This window comes from Ursus americanus, chromosome 2 (assembly GCF_024610735.1).
Source record: "Ursus americanus isolate L20-20 chromosome 2, mUrsAme1.1.p, whole genome shotgun sequence".
In the NCBI taxonomy this organism is placed as follows: domain Eukaryota; kingdom Metazoa; phylum Chordata; class Mammalia; order Carnivora; family Ursidae; genus Ursus; species Ursus americanus.
The window spans coordinates 55091744-55113671 of NC_142128.1; the positions used below are offsets into that span (position 1 = coordinate 55091744).

Here is a 21928-nt window from a genome sequence, read left to right on the forward strand (position 1 = left end):
GGGACTCTCTGTTGAAAATGCTACCACGTGTTTTTTCTCTAATTCTAGTAGGAAATGTATGTAACCCCATCATGTGATGACCAAAAAAAGAAAAGAGATGGAAAAAGAGAAAGAAGGATTGACACAGCCAATTCAAAGGAAGATCCGTCATGTAGTATGTGAATGGCTTGATAAACAATGAAAGAGATGCTTTTTTTTTTAAAGATTTTATTTTTATTTATTTGAAGAGATAGAGACAGCCAGCGAGAGAGGGAACACAAGCAGGGCGAGTGGGAGAGGAAGAAGCAGGCTCCCAGTGGATGAGCCTGATGTGGGGCTCGATCCCAGGACTCCGGGATCACGCCCCGAGCCGAAGGCAGACACTTAACGACTGTGCCACCTAGGCGCCCCGAAAGAGATGCTTTTTACTCATGTCTTAAGACCCGCCTTTAATAAAAGCTGGACTAATCCCTCTTGATGATTTTATTAAACACTTCAGTTAATGGTGCCAAATGGCAAACCCCTAGTTTTCACCAACAGGGCAGGGAATCATTTCCTTTTCCTCATTGTGCAGTATTTCTAATATCACATGGGATGTGAACAATTTGATACAAATAAAAATGAGACAAAAGCAATGACCATAAGCAGGAGCCTAAGAAGATTGGGCAGCAGTGGACCGTTATGATTTGGGCAGTAGGGTCTAGACAGGGAGTGAACATAGATTTTATAAGTTGCATTATTAAAATTTCTTCTTCTATAGAATTGTTGGTGGCAGGACTTAAATCATGGTACTATTGTCCTCAGTAGCCAGAGGGGTGGTTGCCCACCCTTGGAATCCCTGGGCATTGCCTTGGGAATGAAAGCGAAGATTTAAGAAACGTGTATATTTTAGGACTCTTGGAAAAAGTACGTGGCTGATTATTAGGTATCTTCACTAAGACTTCTGTTTAGAATCCAGACCTAATCCCTCTGAGATTTAAAATAAATATTTTTACTCCTAACTAGGTTTAATTGTACTACTTCCTCTTTCCCTATTGGACCACATTTTCTTTTTCATTTTTTTTGCATGTTTTCCTAAGCTCAGAAGGAACTTTAAGCCTGTATGTGTGTTATGTGTGAATTCAGACCAGATTGTTAGTGAAGAATTGAAGGAGTCGTCCAGATATTTCAGATAAAAATAATATTTAATATAGCTACTGTTATTGAACGCATATTATAAGTTAGTATTTTGCTGGGTGTTATTTTGTATGTCCCCAAAACAAAAATTGAGTTTCAAGTAAATTGTCTTACCCATGATGAAAGAGGCAGTAGCTCAGTGGGGACAGTATTTAAACTGAGAGGATCTGGTTCTGCCCATATCCTATCCATGGAACTCCATTGCCGCCATATTTATCTTTTTAAATAATTGGATTTTAATAAGAAGAATAAACTGTGGCTTTTAGATTTGGTGAAGAGGCCAAGCTGCTAAGTATTCTACTCTCTTTTATACCAATAAACACCATTTTAAGAGGAATTCATGTCATATATCAGTGAGTGGAAAAGATCAAGTTCAGAAGGTTCTCTTGGGTGTATGAATACTCATTATTCACTGAGCATCTGACTATTACAGAGAAATGTTTCCAAATTGCACTCTACAGTGTGAGCCTAAACTGTTTGTTTTTCTTTATTTGGGAGCTCTTTTTTTTTTTTAACTTCTATGTTGTTTATCAATAGTAGTTTTTAGAGATGAAGTGGATATAAATCTGACTTCCCAAAAGACATTTATAAAAATTGTAGCCAAAAATCGATTATATTTAAAGACTACATATTATTTTCTTTGGAAATGAAAGAAACAAACCTACTTTTCTGTTATATGCATCTCAAATGTGTCTCTAAACCCTATAATAAACACCAACAAGTTGAACTGGTTTGTTGAACTGGTTTGTGACTTTTACTTTGCCATCCGCAGAATGATCAGGGGAAAATTTAAGAGCATCTAATCAAAGCTCAGCATAATTTTGAGCACTGATGCAGAAACCGACTCCCATATGAAACTAATGTTGCATTATGAAATTATGGCTTTAAAGTAACTTGATCTGCCCATCTTCCCGTGCAGGCTTCTCCACGCTGTCCCTGGCGGACCAGATGAGCCTTCTGCAGAGTGCTTGGATGGAAATTTTGATCCTTGGCGTCGTGTACCGATCTCTTTCGTTTGAGGATGAACTTGTCTATGCAGATGATTATATAATGGATGAAGACCAGTCCAAATTAGCAGGCCTCCTTGACCTAAATAATGCTATCCTGCAGCTGGTAAAGAAATACAAGAGCATGAAGCTGGAGAAAGAAGAATTTGTCACCCTCAAAGCGATAGCTCTTGCTAATTCAGGTTGGCTTATTGATATAGTCATTGTTACACTTTTTAATATTTCAGTTTTACCCTTCCCTCAACTTCTTCTTCAGGGATTTGCTAAACCGGTTGTAAATTCTGTATGAGGCAGCACAATTATAGTCATTACAGCTTTCTAGTGAAAAGTTAGAAATAGGAAAAGTCCACTGGAATTATTTTTATTGTATTTACTTATTGAAACAATGAAACTTTTACCAGCCTGTGCATTTCCTAACTTGTAGTGTAAATGGATGCTCTCAGGACAAAATTATATCCATTGTCTTGTAGGCACAAGTGAAAATAAGTATGTGCCGTGGGTATGCAGAAAGCATTCCCCCCCCCCATAAATGCACATTTTGCAATTGGAAAAACATACATACAGTTTTCATTTTGGTTATCAAAGAATACTCTTGTTTTCTTGAATTCTGGAATTCTGTAGAAGGCAACTTCTACTGGAGTATTTCTCTGAAAGTTACCACCTATGCAGTAAAGGTTAAGAATGATGGGTAAAAACAGTCTTAAATTTGAACTGAAATGTACTAAAATAGCAACTCTGATAAGTAAAAATCATTGCTGCTTTGTTGTTTTTCCCTTTGTGCCTCTCCTAATGCTTTATTGTGGTCTTAAGTCTCTTTCAGCATTTGCATGTAGTTCAGGATAGATCCCTCCTCAATGACGGGCTGATCTTTAGATACCTGCGTGTCAATAACGCGCTCTGATGCTATGTACCATTGACAGTCACACCGTGCCCCTCCATCTGCTTTTGTTTTGACCCTATCTTTGAACTTTATCTTGGTTGCTGGCCAGTAGTTTTCCCTTTAATTACAAGAAGGAAACTGTCAATAAAATCTGTTAAATGGGATGCAATGAGTGGCTTGAATGGGCGGACGGCTATTTGTTCAAATTCTGCAGCATTCAAGGTATTGACAGTTTGTTTTCTGGGGCCATATGTGACGATCAATCTCAGGCTGGGCTCAGCCGCGCTGAAAAATGAAAACCCAGATTGCTTTTGCTTACTTGTGGATGACGACTTTGTGATTTGGCGCGGTCCTAGTGAGATGAGACCCTTCTGCCCAAATTGCCCCCATGAGAGCTGGGGATGCGTGACTGTTTTTAGAAATAATTTTTAATTGATTTTGTAATTAACAGTTCATCCACAATATTGATGCATGCATCCTTGGACTGATAGGAGGGAAATTGTTTTCAACAATGAAGTTGTACTTTCCTATTTGTCTTCATAATGAAGTTTAGCATTGCATACTTTTAATTGCTGACCACACCGTTCACCTCCCTTTTCCTCCTCCCCTGTGAAACTGTAACATAGGATTCTTTATGACAAGTGGCACTGTTGATGCAGACATCTCAGACACCCCTTGTTTGGCTCTCTTAGAAGACCAAAGTGGGAGATGGAAGAGACATTTTCCGAGAATTTATTAGTTTGCATGGACTTCGCATTATAGCATCTCTCATCATCAGATGAAAAATTCTGTAGCAGTAGTTTTGGGAAGAATTTCTGTGTGGTAGTCATATAGTGAATCTAATTGAAAACACCTACTTGGTCAATTATGTTCAAAATCCAGCAAGCATGTTTTATATTTTTTATATTACGTAATGCTTTTTAAATTATTAACTAATTGTGAATGCTGAGCAATGCTAAAACTTGACCACGATTGCTAAAATCTTATAATTTTAGCTGTTAGATGCGTACTTTATGGCTGTGGATTGTAATTGAGAGTACCTGAATTAATCAGTAGCAACGTTTCTGTCTGTTGTTTAGAAGTATAATCCTTAGTGTTTTGATATGGAAATAGTCGAATCCCACAGAACCTGCTGTTAGAAGGAGCAAGGGACCTACGTAAGAGCAATGACTGGTGATGAGAAAGTCTTTAAAGAACTCGTTAGTTTGCTTTTCTTGTTTAAAGCCAGAAATGGTTAACAGGCCCTCTCTTTTTTCTCTTATGCTGGTAGTGGGTAACATTAATTTCTTTCAGGAAATTTGTCTGTGTCACAGTTATTCTGCAAGTGCTTGTAACTTTTTTTTTAGGTTCTCAATACCAAGAAAAATTAATTGAATCAGAGTCCATAATAAAGGAGAAAAGATTGTGGATTATATTGATATCTAAATTGTGCCACCTCTCTTGTGCTGTATAAATATGACCCTTCTCTCATGCATCTAACCCCAAACCCCACCATTTTAACATGGGATAAACTACTCAGAAAATCTTTTTTTTTTCCCAAACTGTCAATATAGTGCTATTTTATTCCATCTTTTGACCATTACTTGGATGACAGTAATAAAGTTGTAGATTCATTCTTGCTTAGATCCAGTGATTTTTAAACTACTCAAAAATGCATCAGTATGAAAAATGTTTTCATGGATACTCTAAAAAGCCCACAGTTTTTCTTTCAGTATTTAGAAATTTTAGATGAACATAAGTGAGTTTTTGTACAAAAAAAAATTCGATTTTAGTGTTATTTTTATAGATATCTTAGCATTCCCTATATGGCTGTGGATGTTAACAACCACTGTCTCATTAATCTAAATTTCAGCTTATTTTAAACATCTGTCTTTATTCAACAATTACAAATATTGTGCATGTACTCAGGAAACAGGGAATTATCTTCTTGATAATAGCTGTCATATCTTTTTGTAGCTCTGCTTCTGGCATATGTGAATTCAGGAATCCTTACAGGACCGGGAACACCATTGGAAGTACTTTCCCTATCTTGAAGGATATGGGCAAAAAAACCCCAATATATTATGAACTAATACTGTCATTCTCACATTCAAATATTTGGAAACCCTAAATAACTGTCCCAATTATTTTTGAAGATAAACTCACAGGCTTACGTAAACTATATACTTTCTTTCTTTTTTTTTTTTTTTTAAAGATTTTATTCATTCATTTGACAGAGAGAGACAGCCAGCGAGAGAAGGAACACAAGCAGGGGGAGTGGGAGAGGAAGAAGCAGGCTTCCAGTGGAGGAGCCTGATATGGGGCTCGATCCCATAAAGACCAGATCACGCCCTGAGCTGAAGGCAGACGCTTAACGACTGAGCCACCCAGGCGCCCCTATACTTTCTTTCTTTTGAGCACCAACTATCTCTTAGGCAATTACTGCCTCTGTGATATAGCCCTGTGCAATCGAATTTAAGAAGGAAAATCTAAGTCACAATGTTAACATTATAATTGTTAGGCCCCAGTTATCTCATCCGTACACCAAGAAGTTAGACTCGTCTCTAGAATTCCTTCCATTTCGGGAGTTTTATGATTCTGTAATTAATTTTATGTCTTTATGGGAAAATTTAGTGAAATATTACTACATGCATTTTGAGTAAGATTATTTCATGTGATTCTATTGTCTCAGTTTGGTTCTATTGATTATGTTTAAGAACTTGTGTGAAGCTATTATCACTGGCTGCAAGGAAATATACTCATTTTCACATAGTGGAAGACTAAAGCAGCTTACGAGTAAGAATTACTTTGAGTGTGGTCGTTCTCTTTTGCACACAAGGCCCTCAAGCTTCACAGCTGCCACTCATCCCAAGTGATGTCACCAGACCTGCCCCCAACCTGGAGCCTTTTCAAGAATAAACAGAATCTATGGCTTAACTGACTTTTTTTTTTTTTTACGATTTTATTTATTTATTTGAGAGAGAGAGAGAGAGAGAAAGAGCATGAGAGAGGAGAGGGTCAGAGGGAGAAGCGGACTCCCTGCTGAGGGGGGAGCCCGATGTGAGGCTTGATCCTGGGACTCCAGGATCATGACCTGAGCTGAAGGCAGTTGCTTACCCAACTGAGCCACCCAGGCACCCAATGCTGACTTTTCTTTTTATTTCTACAGCAGACTTCTAGAATAATAGCATCTGTTGATATAAAGAGTAATATTTTGGTCATCTGTTTCAAATCATAAGTAATTATAATCACATCTTGACCGTGTTTTGTTCTTGAGAACATATGTTTGATGTGCAGAATTGTGATATAATTTCAAGGGATAGAAAGTTTAAGATTACTGTAGGAGACTGGAATGAGGGTCATCTTAGTCATATAAGTTTGGCCTCGTGTTTTTCAGTCTTTTTTCATTATCACTCCCTTGGGGTAGCCTTTTTAGATATTTTTCCTTAGGAAGTCCCCAATGAAATATTAATATCATGAATATATTATGTATCTGTTTGTGTACTGTACAGATATGCATTTTACCTAAAAAGAGATTTGTCCTACTTTCCAATTCCAAATTTCAATTCTTTTAAGAATGCATGTTTTAATCACATAACTGTTTTCTTGTCTGTAAGATGAGGCAGGTGAATTACATAATGTCTCATATCTCCTAAATGGCCTAAAATTTTTATGTCAGTGACTTTTAAGTGAGGGCATTGAGTTTGGTCATATATTTTGTGTGTGGTTATGTGTGCCTTTATGCTGAATTTGTAATATAGAAATATTAACATCTTCAGGGATCTGAACAATTAATGTAAAAGTGAAAAACATCTTCAGTCCCTTTGTATGTCTTGGGCCCTCAAACACTATTTTATTGAAATTTTGACTAAATTTGCTGATTTGATATTCTAGATGTAGTTTTAGATATTGATCAAGCGATTATCCTTTTTTAAGAATCTTTCTGTGGACATTTTCTCTTTTTTTTTTTTAGCTTTTGCTGGGGAATCTCATTTGATTTCCACAACATGCCTGTGAGGTAGACATGTCCAATAGCATTTTTGCAGGTAACTGAAGCAAGCTGGTAAAGATGTGTAGCCACTGTGAGGCAGAGGGTTGGGCCCTCTGTCCCTTGCTATCAATAAGCTATTTCTATTCCACAAATAAGTAGCTAGCACGTCTTTAAATGGATCAACACAGAAGACTAGCCAATGCAATTTTATATCTGCTAACCGAAATTAGTGCTTTTAACTTAGCTTGAATTTTGCACTCACTTTGTCTTGCTGTCTTCTTGGAGTTACGGTAGTATAAAACCACTCTTGAAAGTGACAAGGAAGATTTGGAGACAAAAATGTTTACTACCTTTATAGGTTTTAATAAGAAATAAGTATGGGTAGGTCTTTTGTGACAGGTGGATACTTATAGTTAACTTTTACCCAGACCAAACCATAATTAATACTCTCTGGGAAGTCAAAATTATGATTTTCCATTGCCTAGTCTACTTTTCTTTGGCTTTTGCTCAAATCTGCCATCACTGTTTGGGTTATTTTAATTTTGCTTAAGATGATATAATTGAGTTGAATGGGTAGTTTTATTTTATGTAACCCTTTAATTTCATACATAATATGATATCTCAAATTTTTATGTAAAAAGTAAAGTTAGGTTTTCAGATGTTTCATAATATGTTCAATGATCACTATGCCTTGACATAGTGTAAGAAATATTTGCTGCAAGTGTCTCTGTGCTTCCAACTGGGTAATAAGTACATAAATACTCTGCAATTGCTTTACTTCTAGGGAATGACATAATATAACATTATTTTCATTACAGATCTTAAGATAGTGACTAATCCCTTAGTAAAAGGTCATTAGCATGGTACAGATCATTTATGATCTGTTATGATATTGTGAAAGATTGAAATATTTACCACCCAAGTTGCTATCAACATTCACTTATTTTTTTAAGATTTACTTATTCATTTATTTGAGAGAGAGAGAGAGAGACATGAGCAGGGAGAGAGAGAGGAAGAAGGAGGAAGCAGACTCCCTACTGAGCAGGGAACCTGATTGGGGTGGGGGTTTGGGGCTCGATCTCAGGACCCTGAGCTCATGACCTGAGCCAAAATCAAGAGTCGGACACTGAACTGACTGAGCCACCCAGGCTCAGTCAACATTCACGTACTGAGTATATTTGCCTTTATCACTTCTAGTAGGAATTAGAAAGCTTCCAGATAAGTGGTAGATATTGGAGGGAGAGAAAGGCCTTGAGTACTTGTAGAGAAATAAGAGACTTAGCAGGGAATTCCGATTATGCAAGGTAAACAATAATCGTAACAGTAATTTGGGGTTTATGAGAGGGAAGCCAGGAGGATCTGTGGCTCAACACCCAATGCAATGTGGGTAGGAATATAGTAATATATTAATATATAAATATAGTACAGGAATGATTTGTGGAGCTTCAATAAATGTTGAAGTCTGGCTTGATAGCCAGAGCCAGAAATGAGGAAAACAGTCTCCCCCTCCCAAAATGTGTGTGTCTCCACGGAAAGCTACGAAATCAGCACATAATAAGAATTGTTATTACTATTTCCAACATGAGAATTATAACTTTCCTGCATTAGGAAAGACCTAAAAAGCCTTTCGAGCCAACCTCCTAGTTGGCATGTGAATAGCTTCCTTGACATTTTTGCCAAGTGTTTCTACTGACTTGTTTGGAATTCTGCTGAACTCACTACGTTCTAGAAGGGACCATCCCATCAGAAGTTGCTCACGGCCCCGCTCTCCATCTCTCTCTGTCACCATTTTGATATGAGCCCAGCATAGATTTAAAAGAAAAACACACCCAAACGGGATGTGTAACTTAATGAGTGTATTCGTTTTCTACGGCTGCTCTAACAAGTGGCCGCAACTTGGTGACTTCGAACAACACACATTTATTCTCTTACTGTTCTGGAGGTCAGAAGTCCATAAGCATTTTCACAAGGTTAAAGACTAGACAAAGACAGGGCAGTGATCTTCCAGCTGCTGGAGTGACATTCCTTGCATTGCTTGAGTTATGGCCCCTTCGTCCATCTTCAAACGCAGCAGCGTAACACCGTACATTGCCTTCTTCTTCCTTTGCCTCTCTCTCATAAGGATACTTTTGACTTCATTGAAGACCCTCCCAGATAATCTAGGATAATCTCCCATGGCAGATCCTTACTCACAGCTGCAAAGTGTGCTTTGCCGTATAAGGTAACACTCAGGTTCCAGGGATGGACTACCTGGATATCTTGGGGGCCATTTTGCAGTCTGTCACAATGGCAATATGATCAAGGATGGGAAATAAAAATTTGTGAGCTATCCCAGAAACCCCTCCGTGCGTCTTGTCCTAGTATCACCCCCGCTTCCTTTCCCACAAAAGTAACCACTATTCTGTTGTGGTTTTTATCACTTCCTTATGTTTCATTATGGCTTTATCACTATAAATGTGTATCCTCAGATAGGATTGTTTAGTCTTGCCCATTTCCAAAAAAAAAAAAATTTTTTAATGGAGTTTTTAACTCTCCTTTAATCTAAAACTTCATCTTTCATTTTCATTTTCTTACAGTTTCTCTGTTGAAGAAGCCAGGGCATTTGACCTTCAGAGTTTCCCACAGTCTGGACCTTACAGATTGCATACTTCGGGTGCAGCTCATCATGTTTCTCTGCCCTTTGCATTTTGTGCAAATTGATAACTGGATCCAGAGACTTAATCAGACTCAGGTTCAATCCCTGTGACACCTAGAGGTGGTGTGCTGTTCATTGGGAGGCACACGATGTCCAGCTGTCTCTGTGGTCTGTGAGCAGCTATCGGTGCTCATTACCTAAATCCGTGCATCACTGGGGGTTTCAAAACGATGATCTTCTTCATCTATTTTTTACATTCAACCATTGGGATCCTTACATAAAGTGATGCTTTCTCTCATCTCTTATTGATGACTGATGATGCAGTTTATATAGGAGCTTGATTCTTTCCCGTCATTTGCCAGTTTTCAAAATAAAGAATTGATGAATTCTTTATTTTTTCCTCCTGTCTTTTTAAAATGTCATTATAATCAAATTTATTTAAACGTACTTAGTGGATTTCTTCCTCCCTTCCTCCCTCCCTCCCTCCCTCCCTCCCTTCCTTCCTCCCCCCTCCCTCCCTTCTTTCCTTCCTTTTTCCCTCCCTCCCTTCCTTCCTTTCTTCCTTCCTTCCTTCCTTTCTTTTTTTTTTTTTTTTTTTTTTTTTTAGAGAGAGAGAGAGCTCAAATGGGGGGGGTTTAGGGGGCGGTGGAGAGGGAGAGAGAGAATCTTAAGCAGGCTCCATGCCCAGTTCAGAGCCCAACACAGATCTCGATCTCAACCCTGAAATCATGACCTGAGCTGAAATCAAGAGTCAGACGTTTAACCAACTGAGCCAGCCAGGCGCCCCTATTCAGTAGATTTCAATCAATTGCAATTATAATCCTTTTGGAAGCTCAAATTGTCCCATTTTGGGTCAGCTGGAGTCTCTTCAGGTTGGCTTCTGGAATCTTTCTGAATGACTTAGTAGTTATAGATAGTGTCCTTTCTATCTAGTATAAGATGTTCCATACTTATCTTAAATATCTCCTGGCTGAAGCCTGGAGTCTAATTATAAGCTGGGTGCTAGGTTACTCATTGCTCGTTATTGCATTCCTGGTTTGGCCATCCTTCCTAGGCCTTCTCAGTGGACAGAGCTCTCTCTCTCTCTCTCTCTCTCTCTCTCTCTCTGTGTATCTTGGTTTTGTTTGTGAGTATTGTCTGTGGGTTTTTAGTTTGGCCATCTAGTTCTGTTTTTTATGTACAGATTTGGAAAGATTAAAATATCTTGCTGCCACCGCTGCCATCATCCTAGAAAGTTTATGATTGGCACCACTTTTTGAAGTTTACGGTCAGCTGTTGATGTCAGTCAAGAGCTAGTTTGCATTACAATCAACCAATGTTCCTCAGTACCCAGCCGATTGTGGCCAGGAGGAGTACTCTGTTAGACTCCTTATAATAGTGCATATAAAATTTTTGACATTAAAGTATCTTTTAGAAAATAGACCTTTGCTCACTTCTCTGTCTTTTCCATCATGCTGTGCTTCATTCCTTTAGTGATCAGAGAGTCCCATCGGCTCACCCGTTATTATCCCTATTCATGTAGGCAATTTACAAACACTAAAGAAATCAACACTTGGGCTCCTCTGAGTGTTGATTTATATGATGTACTAGACTTGACTCTGAATATGCTTTGTCTATTTTTAATATTCAGTTCCACCCTCAAAATGAGATTTGACACCATTGAGAAAGTATTGCCAAGAATGAGCTACAAGTCCTAAAGATGGTTCCCAAATAGGATTTGAGCATTCTGGAGTAGCTATACCCACAATAGTTAAAATTTTTCCCATAGAGAAAGGCGGTATTTTATTTCAGGTAAAATACTAAAAGAAGATCTTCTTTTGCAATGGCTCTGAGTCTCACTGCATTTTGCAACTGTAGGTGTGAGGATATTTAGCTGTCTTCCCAAAGTAACGATCTGAACTAGACGTGTTCCTTTAGGATCCCACTTCACAGAATAAAATATTGGAATTTAATGAAGGGGTTCTATTTTATTAGTAAGTGTTAAATTTAATATATGAGTGACAATACATGCTTCATGTGAACACTGGTTATATTTTGAAATCTGGATTATTTTAGAATGGAAGTCTGGTTTTGTAGTTCATAGCCCTGACTTGGCCGTAGAAGCCCCTAGATTTTTAAAAATATGGAGGATGCCTTGGATCGAGCTAAAATTTTCTGATTAATAGGTCTGGGCCCAGACATCTTTGTTTTTAACCATTCACCCAGTGTTTTTAATGCATAGGCTCACCGTGTCTACTTAGTTCGTAAGCCTATGATTCCCGTTATTAAGTTTCACTGGTTTTCATTAGCACAAATACTGGGACCATTTCCTTTAAAATATAAAGCTAAAAAGAAACCAGTGCCAATGACCAAAGCTAAATAATTACATAAATTAATGCCAGTTCTATTGAGCCTAGCATAAATGTATAAATGTAGCCCAAAGAGCAAAACAGAGATTAAAGCCACAGAGCCAGAACTTGAACTAGGATCCCTAATGGAGATTAATATTTTCTTCAGCAGTCTGCCAGCTGAATCATGGTCTAATTAAATAGTTCAGATTTAGTGAGTTTGCATTTAAAGTATTAGCAGATCCGAGAATGGGTAAAGCTAAAATGAGTTAGAATCTTTTCTGTAAATGGGAAGTTAAATTATCATAGTAATTTGATTAAATCATTTTTAAATCTCTCAAGCTAAATCACAGCCTTTAAAGAATAGTTTGAAGTCTTAATTGCTGTTTGTGAGCATATCTCTCTGCTATTTGTTCTCGCCTCATTTCCTGTGACATCCTATAATATATCTCCTGCCGGGCAAGAGTAGTGGGGAAGGCAGGGCTTGGGGTGGGGGCTGAGATGACTCTGCAGCTTGCTTCACACGTTTAAAGGTCTGCCATGGAGAAGAAGGACATTTATTCTGTACCGTTCCAGTATTTAGAACCAGGACCAAAGGACGGAAGTTGTAGACAGAGTTGGAAAAATCTGAAGAAGACATTTCTAAGGATCAGTTCTGTCCCTTGCAAAGTAGAATGTTCTACATGCATTTGGAAATGTCTTCTTTAGAAATGTAGAGAAGATTCTTGATGAAAATGGAAGGTTGAATAAGAAGGACTCATTTTAACTCATTTTGGTTTTTAACAAGGAAAATGCCACGTGCACTGGTACACATTCTAGCAGCATATTTTGATACAAAGAAGCCCGAGTTAGGCCCACCTCTGACACTCCCAGTGCCACGTGACTTACAGGCAGCTGGGAGATGAGATGAGGCAGTGTTTATAAAGAGCTTATCAGAGGCCTCACCCCAACAGGTACTTAATATATGGTATACTTCTGACTTTTTTTTTTTTTGGTCTGGTGGGAAAATAGTTATTTCGTTTTAATATTGTCTGTAAAGATGCAATTCCTCTTCTCCCCATCCATTTTTCCCCAGTTTTGCTTTGCGAGCTTTGAGTCCCAGGACAGGTTGGGTAAGTCCACCTCACCTCGCTCCCTTCATGTGCAAGGTCAGTTTTTTGTGTCCCTGGACGCTCACCGTTAGTGTGCATGCAGGCCCACTATTTTCCCTTCAGACAGCATTTCAGAGGAAAAATAGGAAAAAAAAATTCAGTGTGCACTGTGATTTCCATGACAGTTTTTCCCTCTCTCACATTGCCAGCCCCTAGACGTCTTTGGAAATGATGTGGGCTTGTTGCTATGAGAAGACACATAGGAAGTGGATGGGAACGTCATGCCGAAAGGAGCCAGAGAGAAACAGTCCATAGGGACAGGCTAGCTTACGTGTTGGGCAATGTCCTGAGTTCCACGCCAGGGCACCACTGGCTCAACCTGGCAGGAGTTGAGTCTTGAGCTGTAAATGCTCCTAAGCCACTGGATTCCGAGTTACTCAAAACTCTTTTGGAGAAACGTGTCATTAACCACCTCATGTAAACAGTGGTCAGTTTACCAACAATGTGGTGAAACGATTTCAAAATGACACAACGTAAGAGAAAAAAGCAACAAAATACAAACAAGTTTTTAAACGTGTTCCTGGCTGTAGCTGTCAGCCTTTTAATTATGGTGCCATAATTTTTTTTTTTATCATATGTTTAGCCACTTGATTTTACATTACATTTCTTCTCTCTTTTTGTGCCTGTGACCTGATATTTGAATTATATGAAAGATTAGGCTAACTACATATATCTTAGAGCTCTGCATTCTCAGAGAACGAGAATTATTAAACATGAAGAATCCCCCAAAGACTCCATTATGTGTAATTAACAGATAAACTGTCATCAGAATCAATAAAACGTGCTAAATGATTCAAACTTGTATATAATTAAGTGTCTGTTTTAGAGCTCAAGCAGTAACTTTTCTTTTTCCCCACATCTCACATTTCTCAAAGGAATAATTGTGGCAACCCTGTTAACCCTTTCCTTGCTTGATTGAATTAGATTTTTAAGTGAGTCACTGAAGGGCAAAGTTCACCTTCACAAATCTGAAAAATATTTCAGAACTCATTAATCTAAAGACTTCATTTGTTTTTCAGTAGACGCAGACGGGTAAGGATGCTTTAATGAACTGTTAACAGTACACTGAAAGTCTCGAAAGGAGAGCAGTTTATTGTGATTTCTGTATAGTCGACACCTGAACAGAGTGTTAAATTCAGTGTATTTATACTGCGTTCTTAAAACCTTTGTCATCTACTTTTTTTTTTCCCTTTTGGGAAATATGGGCTTTTTGAGGGCAAGATCATAATTTTAGACAATTTTACCTCCGTAGCACTTAGAATAATACTTTTAATAGATGACCTTTGATAATTGCTGAATGGGTGAGTAAATACATGAATGAGATCATGAATAAAGTAACCAAGATTGTAATCCGTTAAAAGGAAGTCTTCTCTGGTTGCTCTGTTTTGGGAGGAAAAAGGAAACCCGCACCTTTAAATAATGGATTTTTTCGTAGTCATTTCCGTGTTCTAAATCCATATTGGAAATCGTCTACTGTAGGGAAATTTAGAAAAAAAAATAGAGGTTTTGGAAGTGTAAAACACTCGGAGCAAATTACAGCTTAGAGCTTAGAGAAGTTGCCCCAGATGGGTTTGGGTTCTTATTGACGCGGTTCTGTGTCTCGCTTGTTGCACAGACTCCATGCACATCGAAGACGTGGAGGCCGTTCAGAAGCTTCAGGACGTCTTACACGAGGCACTGCAGGATTACGAGGCGGGCCAGCACATGGAGGACCCGCGCCGCGCAGGCAAGATGCTGATGACGCTGCCGCTCCTGAGGCAGACCTCCACCAAGGCGGTGCAGCACTTCTACAGCGTCAAGCTCGAAGGCAAGGTCCCCATGCACAAACTTTTTTTGGAAATGCTGGAGGCCAAGGTCTGACTAAAAGCTTCCTGGGCCTTCCTGTCCTGCACGCTGAAAAAGGGAAAATAAACCCCAGAGTGATGTCGAAGAAACTTAGAGTTTAGTTACCAACATCCAAAATCCACGGACTGCACTCATCACTTAGCAGCAAGACTATGAAGCAGCTTCAGATCCTCCGTATCTTCCCGATGAGTTTCTTTCTCCCTTTTCTCATCGTCCTTCTCCCTTCCCTCCCTCCTTGTTTTTTTTTCCTCCCTCCCGTATTCATCCTCTCCCTCATTTCTTGGCTTCCTTCATTACTGGTTCCCTTTCTCCTTCATTTCCTTCCTTCCCTCCGCCCTGCCTTCCTCCTCTTACTCGCCTCCTTCTCTTTTCTTGTCCTTCCCCTCTCTCCTAAATTGAAAATATCTCTAGTTGTAAGGCCGTTGTCCCCTTCCTTGCCTTGCCTTTCCTTTTCCTCCCTCCCTTCCTTCGTTCCTTCCTTCTGCTGCTGCTGAACTTTTAAAAGAGGTCTCTAACGGAAGAGAGATGGAAGCCAGCCCTGCCAAAGCATGGAGATCCATACTATGGATACCAGTGAGCTTGTTGTGAACCATACGTCCCCAATGACTAAGGAATCAAAGAGAGAGAACCGACGTACCTAAAAGTACAGTGCAACCCAGACACATTGACTGAGTGCAGTATTAGATTTCACGGGAGCAGCCTCTAATTAGACAACTTAAGCAACGTGGCATCGGCTGCTTCTTATCATTGCTTTTCCATCTAGATCAGTTACAGCCATTTGATTCCTTAATTGTTTTTTCAAGTCTTCCAGGTATTTGTTAGTTTAGCTACTATGTAACTTTTTCAGGGAATAGTTTAAGCTTTATTCATTCATGCAATACTAAAGAGAAATAAGAATACTGCAATTTTGTGCTGGCTTTGAACAATTATGAACAATAATGAAGGACAAATGAATCCTGAAGGAAGATTTTTAAAAATGTTTTGTTTCTTCTTACAAATGGAGATTTTTTTGTACCAGCTTTACCACTTTTCAGCCATTTATTAATATGGGAATTTAACTTACTCAAGCAATAGTTGAAGGGAAGGTGCATATTATCACGGATGCAATTTATGTTGTGTGCCAGTCTGGTCCCAAACATCAATTTCTTAACATGAGCTCCAGTTTACCTAAATGTTCACTGACACAAAGGATTAGATTACACCTGCAGTGACTCCGGGTAGTCACGTGTATAAAGCACTGCCCGTGGAGTACAGGTCCGTAGAATGGTCAGGAGTGCACCTCTCTACCTGGGAGGTACGGTTGGCCATATGATTTCTAGCTGCCGTGGTGGTTAGGAATGGGATACTGCCTGTTTGCAGAGTTACAGACCTTGTCTCAGAAGGAGCTGTGAGCCAGTATTCATTTAAGAGGCAATAAGGCAAATGCCAGAATTTGAAAAAAAAAAAAAATCATCAAAGACAGCAGACGCCTGACCAAATTCTAAAACTGAATCTTATGAGTTTATTCATTTAGGAATGTTTGTTTAAATTAATCTGCAGTTTTTACCAAGAGCTAAGCCAATATATGTGCTTTTCAACCAGTATTGTCACAGCAAGAAAGTCAGTCAGGTTCCAGACTGTTTAGAGGTGTAATCTAATGAAGAAATCAATTAGATGCCCCCGAAATCTACAGTCGCTGAATAACCAATAAACAGTAACCTCCATCAAATGCTATACCAATGGACCAGTGTTAGTAGCTGCTCCCTGTACTATGTGAACAGTCTTATTCTATGTACACAGATGTAATTAAAATTGTAATCCTAACAAACAAAAGAAATGTAGTTCAGCTTTTCAATGTTTCATGTTTGCTGTGCTTTTCTGAATTTTATGTTGCATTCAAAGACTGTTGTCTTGTTCTTCTTGTGGTGTTTGGATTCTTGTGGTGTGTGCTTTTAGACACAGGGTAGAATTAGAGACAATATTGGATGTACAATTCCTCAGGAGACTACAGTAGTATATTCTATTCCTTACCAGTAATAAGGTTCTTCCTAATAATAATTAAGAGATTGAAACTCCAAACAAGTACTCATTATGAACAGATACACATCAAAATCATAATAATATTTTCAAAACAAGGAATAATTTCTCTAATGGTTTATTATAGAATACCAATGTATAGCTTAGAAATAAAACTTTGACTATTTCAAGAATATAGATAAGTCTAATTTTTAAATGCTGTATATATGGCTTTCACTCAATCATCTCTCAGATGTTGTTATTAACTAGCTCTGTGTTGTTGCAAAACTTTTTGGTGCGGACACGTTTCCAAAACTATTGCTACTTTGTGTGCTTTAAACAAAATACCTTGGGTTGATGTTTCATCAGCCTAGTGCTAGGAATACTGTGTATCTATCATTAGCTATATGGGACTATATCGTAGATTGTGGTTTCTCAGTAGAGAAGTGACTGTAGTGTGATTCTAGATAAATCATCATTAGCAATTCATTCAGATGGTCAATAACTTGAAATTTATAGCTGTGATAGGAGTTCAGAAATTGGCACATCCCTCTAAAAATAACAACAGAAAATACAACTCCTGGGAACAAAAGGTGCTGATTCTATAAGATTATTTATATATGTAAGTATTTAAAAAGATTATTTTCCAGAAAGTTTGTGCAGGGTTTAAGTTGCTACTATTCAACCACACTATATATAAGTAAAATATATACAATATAGACATTGTTTTCACTGTGTCACATTAAAGTACTTGGGCTTCAGAACTCAGAGCCAACCAACTGAAAACATGAGATGGAGATGCGTGAAAAGAATCAAGTACAAATTTTAGTTTTCAGTTTAAGTGACTCTCGGCATTGCAGAGAAACACGACTTAAAACGTAGACCTGAAAGAACTGCACGGGCTTTAGGGTAAAATGCTCATCTTAAACCTCGCTCGAGGTGAGGTTTTTCAAGTTTCAAGCAAGACCATTTACTTAATGTGAAGTTTTGGAAAGTTATAAAAGTGTATGTTTTCGCCGTATGATTTAAATTTTTATTTTGCTTCTTTTAGGTTTGTTCTTATTTAAAGCAATAGGATCGTGTGACTACCTGTAGTTACACTTGTGTTTCAATCAGATCAGATTGTTGTATTTATTCCACTATTTTGCATTTAAATGATAACATAAAAGATATGAAATATTTAAAACTGCTATTTTTCTTATAGAAGAGAAAATGGGTGTTGGTGATTGTATTTTAATTATTTAAGCGTCTCTGTTTACCTGCCTAGGAAAACATTTTATGGCAGTCTTATGTGCAAAGATCGTAAAAGGACAAAAAATTTAAACTGCTTATCATAATCCAGGAGTTGCATTATAGCCAGTAGTAAAAAGAATAATAATAATAATAAAACCATGTCTATAGCTGTAGATGGGCTTCACATCTGTAAAGCAATCAATTGTATATTTTTGTGATGTGTACCATACTGTGTGCTCCAGCAAATGTCCATTTGTGTAAATGTATTTATTTTATATTGTATATATTGTTAAATGCAAAAAGGAGATATGATTCTGTAACTCCAATCAGTTCAGATGTGTAACTCAAATGATTATGCCTTTCAGGATGATGGTAGAGCAATATTAAACAACTTTCACTTTTGATTGCTCTTTTGTATTGTGTTTCTTTTTTGTTCCCCCCACTAAAGAACCAAATCAATAAACACTGCCCTTTGTTGTTTCCATTCAAAGAGTATCTCTGAGTACCTATTCCCTAAAAATAAAGTAGGAGTTTAAATAAGAGCTATATAAAGGCTTGTCAGAATGAATTCTAGGGTGCCAAGAGACATTTTGCATATTTAAGAGTATGCAAAGTGTCTCATGGCACATTAGAATTCATTCTGACAAGCCTTTATATAGCTCTTATTTAATCTTAAAGCATCTCCACATCATCCTGCATTACTCAAAATCATCGCCTCTATGTCAATGTCATAACAGAAAACTTTCCCCCTATTTTAAGATCATATTAAAACCTGCTAGAGATAACCTATTATTTCCCTCCATCCACAATTAAATCATGTGCTTGCACGGAGCTCGTGGGCGAGCTGCGGGCTCCGTGGAGCCGCGGAGAGAGCTGCTGGCCGGATTTCCTGAATGGGAAATCAACAGCGGAGCATAGAGATCCGTGCGCGCGAGGAGGGGGAGCTGTCTTCGAATTCCAGCGGGTTAAACAGCACTGCTGACAGCAAATGGCCTCCCCTTGCTTTTCTCCCTCGGAGAGGTTAAGGCCTTTGTTGCTCCGGGTCAAGCTGCGTTTCCACCGGACCCTCCTGGAGCCATCACCGAGGTGCTAATACGTGCTTTCTTGGCTTCTCTGCCCATCTTGAGAGTATTTCTCACCTTTCCGACCTGGCTGGTCCTCTGGCGCAAGCTGGGGACACAAAGGCCACTAAACGCACTTGGATTTCGGAGCGTGAGTTTACCTAAATCACCAAGATGCCCTAGCTCGCAGCTTCGCTCAGTTGTCTTCTCTTGTGTTCATGTCCTTTGAGTGGCAGCAGCTCAACATGGGATCCGAGGTGTTTTACTTTGCGTATTTCCAAAGTACTTGGGCAGAACTGACACAATGCAAGACACAAACCTAACGGGAAAGCTGTGATCTTTCAATGAGGTCCTCATTTAAAAATATGTAAGTCACACACAAACGCTTTTATGAACTTGAATGTCGGGCTTCTCTTGCTGGTTTTTAGAATTCTGAATTATGACAGAGGAACTTTGCTGGTGTTGACGTATTTATCAGAGATGCCTCAGGTGTAAAAGGAAATGAAACAGGATTTTGACATTCTAACATGTTTATTTCTTGGTATATAAACAATGAATAGCTCCTGACAAATGGGTATGTGTTTGTGTCAAGGGATCGCTTTTATTTTCACCTGGTGTTTATAGAACTTTTTGCTTTAAGCTAGTGGTTCCCAGCCTAGGCCACAGATTAGAATCACCGGAAGAGTGCTCAAGATTCCTGATGTTCGTATCCCACCCACAGAAGACTGGGGTTTAGTTGTGGCCTGGGCTTTTGAAGAGTTCAAAAAAAAATCATCTCCAGGGGCATCTGACTCTTGAGCTCAGCTCAGGTCTTGAGCTCAGGGTTGTGAGTTCAAGCCCCATATAGAGCTCCACACTGGGCGTGGAGCCTACTTAAAAAAATTTATACATATATCATCGCCAGGTGATTGTAATGTGAGGACAACATGAGAAAATGATGCTTTAAATCTTTGCATGTTACTCAAATAGGCCAGGAATGTCCTAAGAAATAAAAATTTCTCGTATATTGGCTCTGAATTTTTGTGAGAGTCTTAGGGTATTTTTTTTTCTAATACCATGACAAAAAGTTCAGCCTTGTTGTTAATTGCAAGGCCAATGAAATGCACCTGGATTGTTTTGACCACCACTTCTCCCAACCCCTCCCCACACACTGCCTGGTCCTTTCTTCCCATCCATCCTTCCCCGGTCACAGGCCGAGGGTGGGGGGCACATTCTATCTGATGACTCCCAAGGCATATCTTCTGGTTATGCCCCATCTGAAAGTAGAGATACCCACTCAAAAGCTTGTGCAGTATATCTCATGATCCCCTTTAAAAAAAAAAATCCTCATTTGACTCTTCCGTGTGCTTTAAAATGAATTTAGGCGTGGCTCAAATACCTGTTTTTCTCTACTAAAAACCAAAACAGAAACAAAATTCTAACAAAATTTATTTCTCAGAATGACCTCTCTTACCTACGTTTTCCAAGTTGCAGAGTTAGATAAGTAAGAGGTGGAGATGAGAACGGAGACAGAATATTTCACTCTTGGGCCTATGCAAAAACTTACGGTACACTTTGCTTGTTGCGAAGTTTAGTTTGTGATTAGACTGGAAGAGAAAAGAGATCTGTTTCAGTTTCTTGTTTCATCCATGATGGTTTACATACTGAATGGATATTTCCACGGTCCCATAGATACCAAAGTGTTTAAATCAGTGTTTCGGGCCCTTTCGAATCTGGAAGTCTAGCTTCTTGGGCCTCTTGGTAGGGTGGAAAAAACACAATGAAACAAGTAGCAGCAGATTGATTGCCCCCCTCATCTTATTATGAAACAAAACAGAAAAGAAAAGAATTTCAAAATATAATCCCCCTTTCCCAGGAGTATTTGTCTTGATCTCCATGAAGTTAAAGGTCTGAAATAATGTGCCCATCAGGGGCTCAATGTTGCATGTCCATGCCAGTTGGTCCAAGGGCTTGTTATGATGGTAATGACCTACTGAAACGTGAGCTTGGATTGCAACAATACAATTGCTACCAGCTCACCCGCTGGGAGAAATATTTTATTATTGTCAAATGTCCTCCATAGAGATTTGTTTTGCCTGTTTCCGTTTAAATTAAATTCAAAGCAGAACTGCATTACTATTTCTCTGGAGTATATTTGAGATAAACAACTAGTCTCAAATTTTAGGATTCCTGGCTAGTTCAAATTTGTTTATTAGCAGAAAAATTACAATAGCTGACACCATAGCTGCAGGAATATTATGATTGCAGCCTCACGAGGGATTTACGTACTAAGTCTGTGACCTAAAAAAAAAAAAAAAAAGAGAGAGAGAGAACTCCCTATTTCATTACCGATGCCAGCCAGATTAATAATTAACTATACCGTCAATTGTACAACCTTAGAAAAGATGTCCCAGTATAGTACTGCATTGCCATAGCAAGTCACAGAATTTGGGCTATGAGAAATTTTGCCCCAAGTAAGAAGTGTTTGTAAACTTAAGGTCATAAATCAAATGTGTGTGTGTGTGTGTGTGTAAAAATATTTTTAAACAGCAGCATGGTATAAATAGCACAGAAGCCCAAAGCATGAATTAAAATGCTCTTTGAGCATAATATACTTTTACCAATATTATTTTTAAAAAGAAATGTCCAAGAATATACGGAATTCCCGGGATCATTTTTGCCAGAAGCCC

General features: G+C 38.5%; 1 protein-coding gene across 34 annotated transcripts in view; it reads left to right on the plus strand.

The window, feature by feature from the left end:
* ESRRG (estrogen related receptor gamma) overlaps positions 1-18602 on the plus strand; it is a 607049-nt gene extending 588447 nt beyond the window's left edge. For all 34 annotated transcript variants that reach the window (XM_087856312.1, XM_045809601.2, XM_087856344.1 and 31 more), the window contains 2 exons: positions 2075-2344; positions 14741-18602. In XM_087856312.1, the coding sequence (XP_087712438.1) occupies positions 2075-2344; positions 14741-14985 (515 nt within the window). In that variant the 3' untranslated portion in view covers positions 14986-18602. The remainder of the gene's footprint in view (positions 1-2074; positions 2345-14740) is intronic.
* Positions 18603-21928: the final 3326 nt, after the last annotated feature.